Source organism: Coccinella septempunctata, chromosome X (assembly GCF_907165205.1).
Source record: "Coccinella septempunctata chromosome X, icCocSept1.1, whole genome shotgun sequence".
Taxonomy (NCBI): domain Eukaryota; kingdom Metazoa; phylum Arthropoda; class Insecta; order Coleoptera; family Coccinellidae; genus Coccinella; species Coccinella septempunctata.
In genome coordinates this window covers 3327918-3338506 of record NC_058198.1, presented here as the reverse complement: position 1 = coordinate 3338506, position 10589 = coordinate 3327918, and the positions used below count along the sequence as shown (strand labels likewise).

Below are 10589 nucleotides of genomic sequence, written 5' to 3'. Positions count from 1 at the left end.
CCTAACCCAGTATAAATGTAAAAATTTCGCTATTCAGAAAAGTTGAGTCAACTATTGGAGGCAGAAATATCTCTTAAGCTATACTAGTGTCGCCACCTACCGTTACATTATCAAATTAAATACCATAGCTTCCCAACTAGTATGGAGGGTAGCCTAATCTCCATCCCAAACAGCCCTACCCGTCGATACAGATTATCTACTGCCTATGGAGGGTACCCTCCATACTACTGCCCATGAGTGGCATGTGGGCATGCGTAAGGACCCACCGGTGACAGGCAGGACCTTTTGGTTCCACTGTCTTATTATTGTTAACCATAGACAAACTACTGTTAACAAGAAAGACAACTTCAAGAATCATCAATTGTTTTGCGAATAGTTTTTGTACACTCTCCTCCATGTTTCCCTCCAATATTTTCATAGCGGTGTTCAGGATGTCGAGAAAATCAAGGAAATCCATCAAGTTCATAAGTGATTATGGGCTGTTTCGAAGGGTCGTGGACGATGCAAAAAAAATAGTTGTCCTCACAGGTGCTGGAATATCCGCTGAATCAGGTATACCTGTATTTCGGGGATCTGGAGGGTTATGGAGAACTTTCAGTGCTAAAGAATTAGCTTCTCCAGCAGCTTTCCACAAGTTTCCATCTCTTGTGTGGCAATTTTATAGTTACAGAAGAGAAGTGGCTTTCAGAGCAGAGCCAAACAAGGTTGATGAGATTAATATTGACTTACTTCTTCCTTCTAAACTAAATTATCCATAGGCACATTTGGCTCTTGCAAAGTACGAGGAGAAATGTATCAAAGAAAACCGTAAATTTTCCATCATAACACAGAATGTTGATGGGTTGCACATCAGAGCTGGTTCTAAGAAAGTAATCGAACTTCATGGGGCTCTCAGGAAAGTTAGATGTACCAAATGTAGCCTTATTTATGAAAATACAGATGTTCCTATTTGCGAAGCCTTGAAAGGACTAGGGTAAAAGTGTTTATTCATGATTCAGTTTTCAAATTGAATATTTCAGATTTTTTCAAAATTTGTCCTTAGAAGTTCTGAAAGCTTACAAAGTGAGCTACCCGTTGTCAAGATAGAAGATTTACCAAAGTGCATCAAATGCTGTTCTCTATTGAGGCCTCACATAGTATGGTTCGGGGAGTACCTGGATCCTGATGTAATGGAAGAATATCGTAAGATTTGTTTAGAGCATAAAAACATTGTTCAGTATGGTAAACTCAAATGGTATTTTTAGGGCGATTGGTTGAAGAGTGCCATCTTTTCATAGTGATAGGAACTTCCTTCATGGCCCACCCCATATTTGTTCAAACCATCAAAGAAAGGTGTGTGCCTGTTGCTGAATTCAACATAAACGAATATCCCACTTCAGAAGCCTTCAAGTAAGATTTTCTTTTAAATATTGTGTAATACATATCTTGATTTCTATGGAAACCTTTCACTACACTGATTTTCAGTAGTAGTGGGGGAAGTTAATCTCATAAACCTTTATGTAGGTAATTTAGAGTTTTCCTCATAAAAGGTGTGGAAGCAGGCCAAGTGTTCCCTACTGTTGGTGAAAGAACGAGGTCCTTTTTTAATTTCGAACATCAGTGTCATTTGTTCAAGGCTGACAAAAGATGCTGTGAACATTTTCACTTTTCTTTATGAAATTTTAGGTTTTACTTCCCTGGATCTTGTACTGCTACTCTGCCAGAAGCTTTAGGGGTGGAATTATAAGGAGGAATTGTGATACTTCCTTATCAATGAAATTAATTTATTCAGAGTATTGAGCCTTACGTTTATGTTGGGAGTCTACGGGAGACCCCTTTTTATTTTCTGTTGAATATTGTACTATTAAATGTTCTCAATCAATATAAGATTTGCTTTTACTCTCCTGAAATCTCCCTACTTTCTAATTCAATGGAAAGCCGTTGAATAAAACATCTTCTAGAAAACAATAAAATTAGTTTATTAAATATATGGATTTCCCTAAGAATTAACAAAATAAATAAGTTACACAGTATTAATGCATATTCCAAAAAATTGATAAATATTACAAATGTCCAACTGCCACGCATATTTACGTAAAATTGAGGTAGAGTCAATGAACATAGGCAAAACCATCATGAAGATATAAAAATATTACGTTGTTACGGGTGTAAATAAACACATTTGAATTTGATATGATTATAAACAATTAGAACTTCTTGGAAAAATTTGTGTCAATTTTTTGGAATGGATTCATGATGTATCTTAGAAAGCTCATCTAGATGTCCCAACTGAAAAGATGATGTTTCACCAACATATCTCTCACTCCATCTTTTAGTGGTTGATTATTATTCTCCTTCTTTACTGGCAGTTCCCAATTGGGGTTCAGATTGAACGAGAGTTGTGAGAGAATCCTCAAATCACATTTGATCTGTACCCATCCTGGGCTATAAACAAATGACCAAGGGTGATACCTACAAAAAATGAGCATTACAAATTTTGAATAGTGGCCTATAGAAAATATTCTTTTCGTTAGTTAACTCTAGTGTCGAGTAATATCTCACCATTTCTGCACAACCTCGCTACTGGAACATAAGACTTCCAACCACAAATGAAGAACTTGCTCGTTCAAACCCATACATATCAAAGACCTCAACTTGACATCCATTTGCGCATGGGCGTTATCATGGGTCAAATTAACTGCTTGAACACATCGGTACAACAGCTCCTCCGGCGTTAAAACTTTGCCATCCTCGTCTAACCTATACGTCTTACATAGTACTAGTCTACTGTATACTGAATTGAAATCCTTTTCAACTTCTTTCGTTGCACATTCTTCAATGAAAAGCCATGGATGACACGGGCCTCCTAAACGTAGAAAAGATCTCAGACCTGAATTTTATACAGGGCAGTTGAAATAATGCTGTCAAGATATTATATCTCACCAGAATCTATCTTTTTAATTGGGAATAAGTGTATATTAAAAAGTCAATCAACAGTTTCTCATAAAAGATATATTCATATGGAATGAAATTAGTAAAATGTTACCTAGGAATATTGGCTTTTTCATGCCATGTTCTAGAACTTGCTTAATAACTGGACATAAAGTTCCTCTAACTAAATCAGTCACGGTCTCTGATATGCTATCATCACCTGCTGAACTATACTGCTTACTCCTTTCATCTAAAAGTTGGACAAATTTTGCTGGAAACCAACCTAAATAACAATGATTAAAAACACAATATGCCAGTTGTCATAAGATTAATCACCTCTGAGACCGTTCAGTTCTCCTATCCAACAGTGCTCGTCCTTTTGGCTTATGAGTGTAATGATATCATTTTTTCTAAAACCTAGTTCGTCGTCATCATGACGCTCGAAGTCTAAAAAAAAGCAACTAAAATAAGCCCTTTCAAGGTGAATATACATTTAATCACCTAATAAAGCCTTAGCTCTACGTTTCCTATTTTTGGAAACGTTTATATAATTGGAATGATCTGCAGCATGAGATTCCATGGAATAGTCGGCAACTAACGATATTTCCGAGCTCAATTTGGGATCCATTTGTAAAAAATATCTAGTTATCTTAAAAAAAACAGATTAATGTTCGATCGATTCAGGCATTTTATATAATACCTGAAGAACAGCTTCTCTCAAATCTACCAATATTTCAGTCTGCTTGATATTTTTTGATTTTATATCATTCTCATCAACTTCATTGAATAATAGCATTTGAATCATCGACTTATTCTTTTTTACTTGACGCCTAAAATAGAAGATATCATGTTTTCTTGCAGTAATTCGAAATAAATTAGTGATATTCAATAATGAAAAATGAAGACTTTTCAAAATGTTGAGATTACCTTGATAAATGTTGCTTTGGCAGATTTGGCAGGGCTTCAGGGTTACCTACAAGAGTCCCTTGATCAGCCATTAAGTAGGCCAGGTGTCTTCTTCGATAAGTTTCTATCATAAGCTCATTCAAAGAAGCAGTGAGTGTGAGTGAAACCTATGGGCAGTTTCATACATTTTTGTCTTATGGAATAGCTCAAAAATTTCATTTTATTACCTCCATAAGTTGCTCAACGTCATCAATCTCTACCGGTATAGAGGATAGCACATTGAATATTTCGGCAGAATTTTCTAGTTCCTTGATATGTTTTTCTTTCATTTTCAGCATTCCCAAACTGATTTGGAATAAAACAATCGAACCATGAAAAAAGAACAAATCCCAAATTCTGAGTAAAATTTTCATATGGACTACATTGGCAAATAAAGCAAGAAACCAGTTCAAAGTAATCAAGGACAATTCGATATCGTGAGTTTTCAATTTTTCATCCAAATCTGGCAGATAATTTGATATGAGATTCCGTAGAACACGTTGATCGGCTTGCACCCCTGAAATTACAATAAATGTATGTTTTCCACAATTTAATTATTTCAATAATAAAATAAGCGATGACTGAAACAAACCTAACAGAGTTGAACTGTAGTAGGAGGCTGGCAAGAGGTCTTCAACTATTGTAACCATTATCCAAAATGCATCTTCTTCTTCTAACAGCAGCAATAAACTTGCAACAATCATTCCTGTGCCTTGGCAGTACCTTAAAAAAAAACAATGTTCCAAATGCAAGATATGAATACAACTAATTATATATTTACCCAATTTCTGGATATAACCATGCAATTCCTCTCAATATTCTCCGAAGCCTAGGTACTCCAGTGCTGTTTGAATTACTGAAACAAGCATTAGTTGGCATAACATGTAGTAGATCTTTCTCAATTTGCTTCGATGTCATCAGAGAATCGCTGCTAGACATCTTGACTATTTCTTTATAACTCAGTTCAGACTGTTGTTTCTTTTCCAAAGCACCTGATATTCTTACCCAAATCTGAGAGCGTAGAGAATGTGGAATTCCTACAATACATTAAACTGAATCAGACTGATGCTAATTGAATTGTGAATCTGTAAAAATTATTTCAAGTGTTTCTTCTCACCCGACTTCATCATTGAGCATAATTTATCAGTTCTAGGGAGCCTGACTTCTACTTTATCCCAGGTTAACTCAGAAACTTCCTTGTTGTGAGAAAATTCCAAATGGGCCACCCATCTAAGTCTGAAAATCACAAAGATTCTCATACAAAAATAGAATGCAACGGCTACTTTCCATACCTATGCTGAGGATCTTCCACAAATGGAATACCAAGAAGTTTTTTAGAATTTTGCTCTGGACCATCTTCTTCATCCACTCTGAACCCGAACTCATCAAACCTGTAAAAAACTCACCAGGCTCAACATATTCCGAGTATACTATTAGATTAGTCACCCTAAAAGAGATATAACTACCTGTATTCTGGTTGCGAGTTAGGGTCATCAGGAACTACAGACTTGGCCAGTAAATCTTGAGGCCACATACTTGGAATTAGGGCAGAAAAAGGACCACCTGGACTCGGTATCAAAGAATCATTCAAACTTGAAGCCTCGGAGAAAGTTTCAGCACAACCTTCAGCCAAATCATCTCCATCAATAACTAGTTGTAGTTCACGTTTCTACAACATATAAATATGAGAAATTTACCCAGAAAATTGGTGAATAATCTTACATTGTGGCCCTCCTTATCAACATAACCATCATGATCTCTTTGATTGAAGAATGATTTTGCCAGATCCATTTTGTTGTAATCAATAAAAAATTATTTTGCTCTGTTAATCAAATCGAAATTTCCTTCATTAAGCTAACATATTCCATTCGTTGTTTACTTGACTTCTGACATTTCCTTCCAGTTGCCCTTTTTGATTTTCCAACCTATATTTTGGAAGTTTATTGTCATAACAAAAGTCAATGTACAGACACCCACGTAACCGATCAGCTGTTTAGTGTTGATGTTTTGAGATTTTCCCCTTCGTACGAGAATGCCTAAGGAAACTCCAGATTTAAATGATTCCTGTATAGATGTTGACGAATTGAAGAAGGAATTCAACGTTTCTGATTTCGCCAAGAGCCTATGGCCAAATTTGAAAGTTGAAAATGATGATATAGGTAATAATGTGATCTATCATTTGGTATGGTTTTTTGTAAATAATTGATTTTAGAAGAAACATTTTATGGGGATTTCCTTGATGATCTCGAAAAGAAATTGGAGAATGATGAAACATCACCTCAAACGAAGAATAACTTAGAGGCATTGCGTACTTGGTCACATGTAAGATTCAAGAAGGTACGGTTTCAATTTGATTTTTTTTAAATTTATCCTCATATTGATGGTTTTTTCAGAAGGCAGTACCTGTAAAGACAGAAGAGGCTTCTGTGTTTCATCAGGAAGAAAAGGATATCGAGGAAATGGAAGGTGAAGCAATTGTAATGATTGAATACATAAGTGTAGTGTTATATTTACTTGGTCCCCACTCTCTTAAGAATATAGCACCAACTGGCTGAGTGTTCATGCAGTTATTACCTGTATTAAGAAATAAGAAGCTCCTAATTTCTAGGGAGGCTGCATAAACATACCACTAATAATGAAATAACCGATTGTAGTATTCTCGAAATAGAATTTTTTTTTAATCCTTTTGTAGCTACCTGACATTCGATACAATTATCTGACATTCAATACAATTATCTGACTTTACAGTTTCTAATGAAGAGAGTCAAGGTAGAACTATTAGTGATCTGCGCTCTGATATGATACTCAAGTTTATGGAAGATGAAAATAAATGGAAGGGTACCATTTCCAACAAGTTAAACAATGATGTCCTAGATCTACCACTCGTTGAATATGAAAAGAAGAAGGTATCAATATTACCGATAGCCCCATTGATTATTTCACTATAAATACTCTAGTTTTTCAGATTTTTTTATTTGGATGCTTATGAAAAACTCTATGGGGAAGAAGCTACAGTTTATTTGTTTGGAAAAACTTATTGTTATCGCTCTAAATCTTATAAATCCTGTAGTGTAGCTGTATGCCCTTTGATCAGACGACTTTTCATATCACCTAGGCATTATGTGAGTTTTTCCTAAAATTTTCGTATTGCATGTTTCATTATAAATTTTCAAGGCTGCTGATGAAAATGCCGAAAATATCCAAGTATGGGCTACAAGATTGTTGAAGGAGTTTTATGAGCGTGCTTTGAAACCATTGAATATAAAAAGATTCAAGTACAGATTTGTCAAAAAAAAAAATTTAGAAGAAATTTTGTCTTCCTCAGAGCAAATCATGCTCGAAGTCGAATACTCTGTGAGTATATATTAATCAATACTTTTATGGAATAAGCACAAATGTTTTCAGGCCCATTATCCTACTGTCGATCAAAAGCTCGAAGGAAAAACATTTTCTGCAGTTTTTGGTACAAAAAACAGTTGTTTTGAAAATTTTCTATTGGAAAAAAAAATAAAAGGTCCCTGTTGGCTGGATGTGTCCAACCCCAGAAAGCCAAATAGATTAAGAACTTCGTGTTTTTTTGAAGTATCATGTTGTCCGGAACAAATATCACACTGTGAATCCATTGCTAAGTCCTCAAGTCCTCCTTTAACGTTATTATCATTTCATATGAGGAGTGTTAGTCAAAATAACAATATTGCTCTTTTTACATTGGCTGTAAATTATAATTATGATATTTGGAATGAAAACTCGACTGTTGTGGATGAACAAAGCCATTGTTGTGAGTATCAAATTTTAACGAGAGTTGATAGTGGGTATTTAATGCTCAAGAATGCAAAATGGAGGGTAGATTCTTTTTTTTTAATGTAAAGTAAAGAGTTTTTTATAATCATTCATTGATTTCCTAAGCTACAAACTGTAACTTAATTTCAATTTTAGCCTTTATTTTTGTGACCTCTGATGAGGATCTGGCTGAACTCCCTGAAGTATTAAAAACTCTGAGGAGAACCAAAATTGAAAAAATTAATTCAGAAAAGGATATGCTCACATTTTTCTTGGAAGAATTTCATAAAATAGACCCTGACATCGTTGTTGTTTATGATATTCAGAACAAGGAGTTCCATAGATTTATTGATCGCTTGGAATCGCTAAAAATTGAAGATTGCAATAAATTGAGCAGATTTAAAGGCGCATCAAGCAACTCCAATTTGAGACAATTTGTGTTCAGCGGTAGAATGGTCTGCGATTTGAGGTATTTGGCTAAGGAATTCGCCCTTTCAAGAAATTACGAGTTAGACGAGTTGTTTGAAAAGTTTCTTGGCATCAAGAAAGAACAAAGATGGGTCGTGGATTTAAAAGAGTTGGTTTCATCAACTGGAAGATTCTCCAACATTGCTGAATGGAGAGAAGAATTCCTTGAAATTTTTATTTCATCCATAAATGAATCTTTTTTCTTATTGAAGTTAGTAGCGAAAACCAATATTATTCCTCTCGCTGTGAAGCTCACTGAAATATGTGGTAATGTTTTATCACAAACTTTCACTGGAGGTATAACTAGAAGAAGTGAATACCTACTGTCTCATGCATTCTATGAACAGAATTTCATTGTGCCATATAGACTATTCAAAAAATCTACAGAAAATGAGGATGATGAAATATTAACAGGAGGTTTAGTATTAGAGCCTAAGGAGGGTTTCTACGATAATTACATATTACTGATGGATTTTCAGTCACTGTATCCTAGTATTATATATGGATATAATTTGTGTATTTCCCATAATGAATTCGATAATGCTTCTACTATGCCCCCTGGTGTGCTACCACAACTCATGTCCCACTTTATAGAGAGGAGGAAAACAGTAAAAAGTAGAATGAAGAGCTTAGACAAGCATTCCAACACCTATTTTCGTTATCAAATCTATCAGACAGCTCTGAAGTTGTCTGCTAATAGTGTATATGGTTGCATAGCTTTTCAAAACTTCCGATATAAATGTCCATCACTTGCTCAAGACATAACAAGGAAAGCTCGAGAAATATTGAGTAGCACTGTTCAATTACTTAAAACCGAGGGGTTCGAAATAATATATGGTGATACAGACAGTGTAATGGTGAATACAAATAGTACAGACTTACAACTCGTCAATTGTATGGCCCAAAAAATCACACAAATTGTCAATTCACATTACTCTTCACTAAATTTAAGGGTCGATACAATTTTTAAAAGGTTACTGATAATTGCAAAAAAGAAATATGCGGGGATTGCTGTTGATTTTCGAAATGGTGAAGCTGAAGACACCGTTTTGAAAGGTTTGGACATAATTAGGTATGATTGGCCCCCGTATGTTTGTAAAATTGGAAAAAATATTATTGATATCATATTAAGTGATCATAGTCAGCCTGAAAAGTGTAAGAGAATCAAAGAAATGTTGAAGCAAATTGAGAGAAAATTATTGCATAATGAAGTTCCTAAAGAATCTCTCGTAATAACCAAGTACTTAACACAGGACCCAACCTGTTATTCACAAGAAACCCGTTTGCCTCATGTACAGGTGGCATTAAGATGTAATGAAAAGAATCTTTTCAATTTCAAAAGTGGTGATGCAGTGACTTTCTTAATGTGTTCTGATAAGAAGAGAACATTTAACCAGAAAGCCTATCATCTGAAAGAATTGAGTAATATGGAAGATGTTGAGATAGACGGTTCATACTATTTTAACAAACAAGTTTATTCATTCGTTTCTAAAATTTGTTTGCATATTGGACTAGATTTAGAGGTTGAACAATTTTTATGCTCCAAAAATGATTTCAAAAAAATTGAAGTAGTTGAAAGAACTGAGGAAATCGAATTTGAAAGTAGAAAACCGTTCGATTTTGATTGTTTGAAATGTGGACATTCCAGCGTACTTGATAATGAAAATTTTGAGATACTTGATAAATGCCAGAATTCAGAATGTGATTTTAGCCCTATAAATAATCTCATTTACTTGAAAAATAGGTTGATCCTTGCAATAAGGAGCTATATACAGAAGTATTATAAATATGAATTGAAGTGTTCCAATACAAAATGTTCATATGCAACACTTCGGATACCACTAAGTTACAGAAAGGGAAATAATACTTGCCCTGCTTGTGCTGAAGGAAAAATGTTACAAGTATTCAATGAAGCAGATCTGTTTCTTCAGTTGAAATATTTCAAATATATTTTCGAGTGTGGATTATGTGAGTTCTTTTTTTCATAACTATGATGCCTTTCACGGCAAATTTATTTAATGTAATTACTACTTTTTTAGTGACCACTATCGATGGGAGAAAACAGGATGCTTTGAAATCTTTAATGCTTGTAGTTGATGGTTATGAAGAACAGTCTGGTTTTCGATCAGTTAATTTAACAGAAATATTCGGAACTTTATGAAGTTCTTCATCAACATTCGAATTGCTTGAAGCAAGCCTTGTTTATATTGTTTGTTTTTCTATTTATCTCAAGTGAAGTGTTGTTAGTTAACTTTCACTACTGTTATGACTGTTTTTCTATTTTTATATTCAAGTTTTCTACATTAATAAAAAATTTTGATTTATCTGTTTTATATTTTCTAGTATTCCATTCCCTACTTCCCTACAAATTAGCAATTTCGCACTGCTTCAACTGAAACTTTATAATTACAAAGGGCATAGCTGAGCCATAATTAAAAGTTGAGAAATATTCATTAAAATTTTTTTTGACATTGTCTTCCTTTTAT

At 34.4% G+C, this 10589-nt stretch overlaps 3 protein-coding genes across 5 annotated transcripts; 2 read left to right on the top strand and 1 right to left on the bottom strand.

The window, feature by feature from the left end:
* The first annotated feature begins 277 nt into the window (after positions 1-277).
* Positions 278-1866, top strand: LOC123321482 (NAD-dependent protein deacylase-like). The gene is made up of 5 exons (XM_044909116.1): positions 278-704; positions 759-973; positions 1043-1182; positions 1245-1389; positions 1666-1866. Exons 1-5 carry the CDS (start codon positions 396-398, stop codon positions 1724-1726), a joined length of 870 nt encoding a protein of 289 aa, XP_044765051.1. The 5' UTR covers positions 278-395; the 3' UTR covers positions 1727-1866.
* Positions 1867-1937: 71 nt separating this feature from the next.
* On the bottom strand, positions 1938-5720 carry LOC123321489 (small G protein signaling modulator 3 homolog). 2 transcript variants are annotated; one of them, XM_044909127.1, is made up of 14 exons: positions 5578-5720; positions 5322-5524; positions 5148-5246; positions 4973-5091; positions 4637-4892; positions 4448-4578; positions 4044-4372; positions 3838-3983; positions 3611-3740; positions 3412-3559; positions 3247-3357; positions 3026-3193; positions 2542-2845; positions 1938-2451 (listed from the first exon to the last, which is right to left on the bottom strand). In XM_044909127.1, the coding sequence occupies exons 1-14, from the start codon at positions 5644-5646 to the stop codon at positions 2256-2258; spliced, it is 2409 nt and encodes an 802-aa protein (XP_044765062.1). In that variant the 5' UTR covers positions 5647-5720; the 3' UTR covers positions 1938-2255. The 2 variants fall into 2 exon arrangements, with proteins under 2 accessions (XP_044765062.1, XP_044765063.1); XM_044909128.1 differs by having other exon boundaries at positions 3026-3160.
* Positions 5721-5769: 49 nt separating this feature from the next.
* Positions 5770-10427, top strand: LOC123321488 (DNA polymerase alpha catalytic subunit-like). 2 transcript variants are annotated; one of them, XM_044909126.1, is made up of 9 exons: positions 5770-6014; positions 6068-6192; positions 6252-6321; positions 6604-6761; positions 6813-6977; positions 7030-7209; positions 7261-7633; positions 7792-10071; positions 10143-10427. In XM_044909126.1, the coding sequence occupies exons 1-9, from the start codon at positions 5888-5890 to the stop codon at positions 10262-10264; spliced, it is 3600 nt and encodes a 1199-aa protein (XP_044765061.1). In that variant the 5' UTR covers positions 5770-5887; the 3' UTR covers positions 10265-10427. The 2 variants fall into 2 exon arrangements, with proteins under 2 accessions (XP_044765061.1, XP_044765060.1); XM_044909125.1 differs by having other exon boundaries at positions 6249-6321.
* Positions 10428-10589: the final 162 nt, after the last annotated feature.

Bases quoted from the DNA above. Each gene is read 5' to 3' on its own strand.
- LOC123321488 (XM_044909125.1), top strand. From the start codon at position 5,888: ATGCCTAAGGAAACTCCAGATTTAAATGATTCCTGTATAGATGTTGAC. The intron at 6,762-6,812 runs GTATCAATATTA...TAAATACTCTAG, and splicing joins TTGAATATGAAAAGAAGAAG to TTTTTCAGATTTTTTTATTT. The intron at 7,634-7,791 runs GTGAGTATCAAA...TTTCAATTTTAG, and splicing joins GGATGAACAAAGCCATTGTT to CCTTTATTTTTGTGACCTCT.
- LOC123321489 (XM_044909127.1), bottom strand. From the start codon at position 5,646: ATGGATCTGGCAAAATCATTCTTCAATCAAAGAGATCATGATGGTTAT. The intron at 4,893-4,972 runs GTGAGAAGAAAC...AATGTATTGTAG, and splicing joins ATGCTCAATGATGAAGTCGG to GAATTCCACATTCTCTACGC. The intron at 3,194-3,246 runs GTGATTAATCTT...ATTGTTATTTAG, and splicing joins AGAACTGAACGGTCTCAGAG to GTTGGTTTCCAGCAAAATTT.
- LOC123321482 (XM_044909116.1), top strand. From the start codon at position 396: ATGTTTCCCTCCAATATTTTCATAGCGGTGTTCAGGATGTCGAGAAAA. The intron at 1,183-1,244 runs GTAAGATTTGTT...TGGTATTTTTAG, and splicing joins TGATGTAATGGAAGAATATC to GGCGATTGGTTGAAGAGTGC. The intron at 1,390-1,665 runs GTAAGATTTTCT...ATGAAATTTTAG, and splicing joins CCCACTTCAGAAGCCTTCAA to GTTTTACTTCCCTGGATCTT.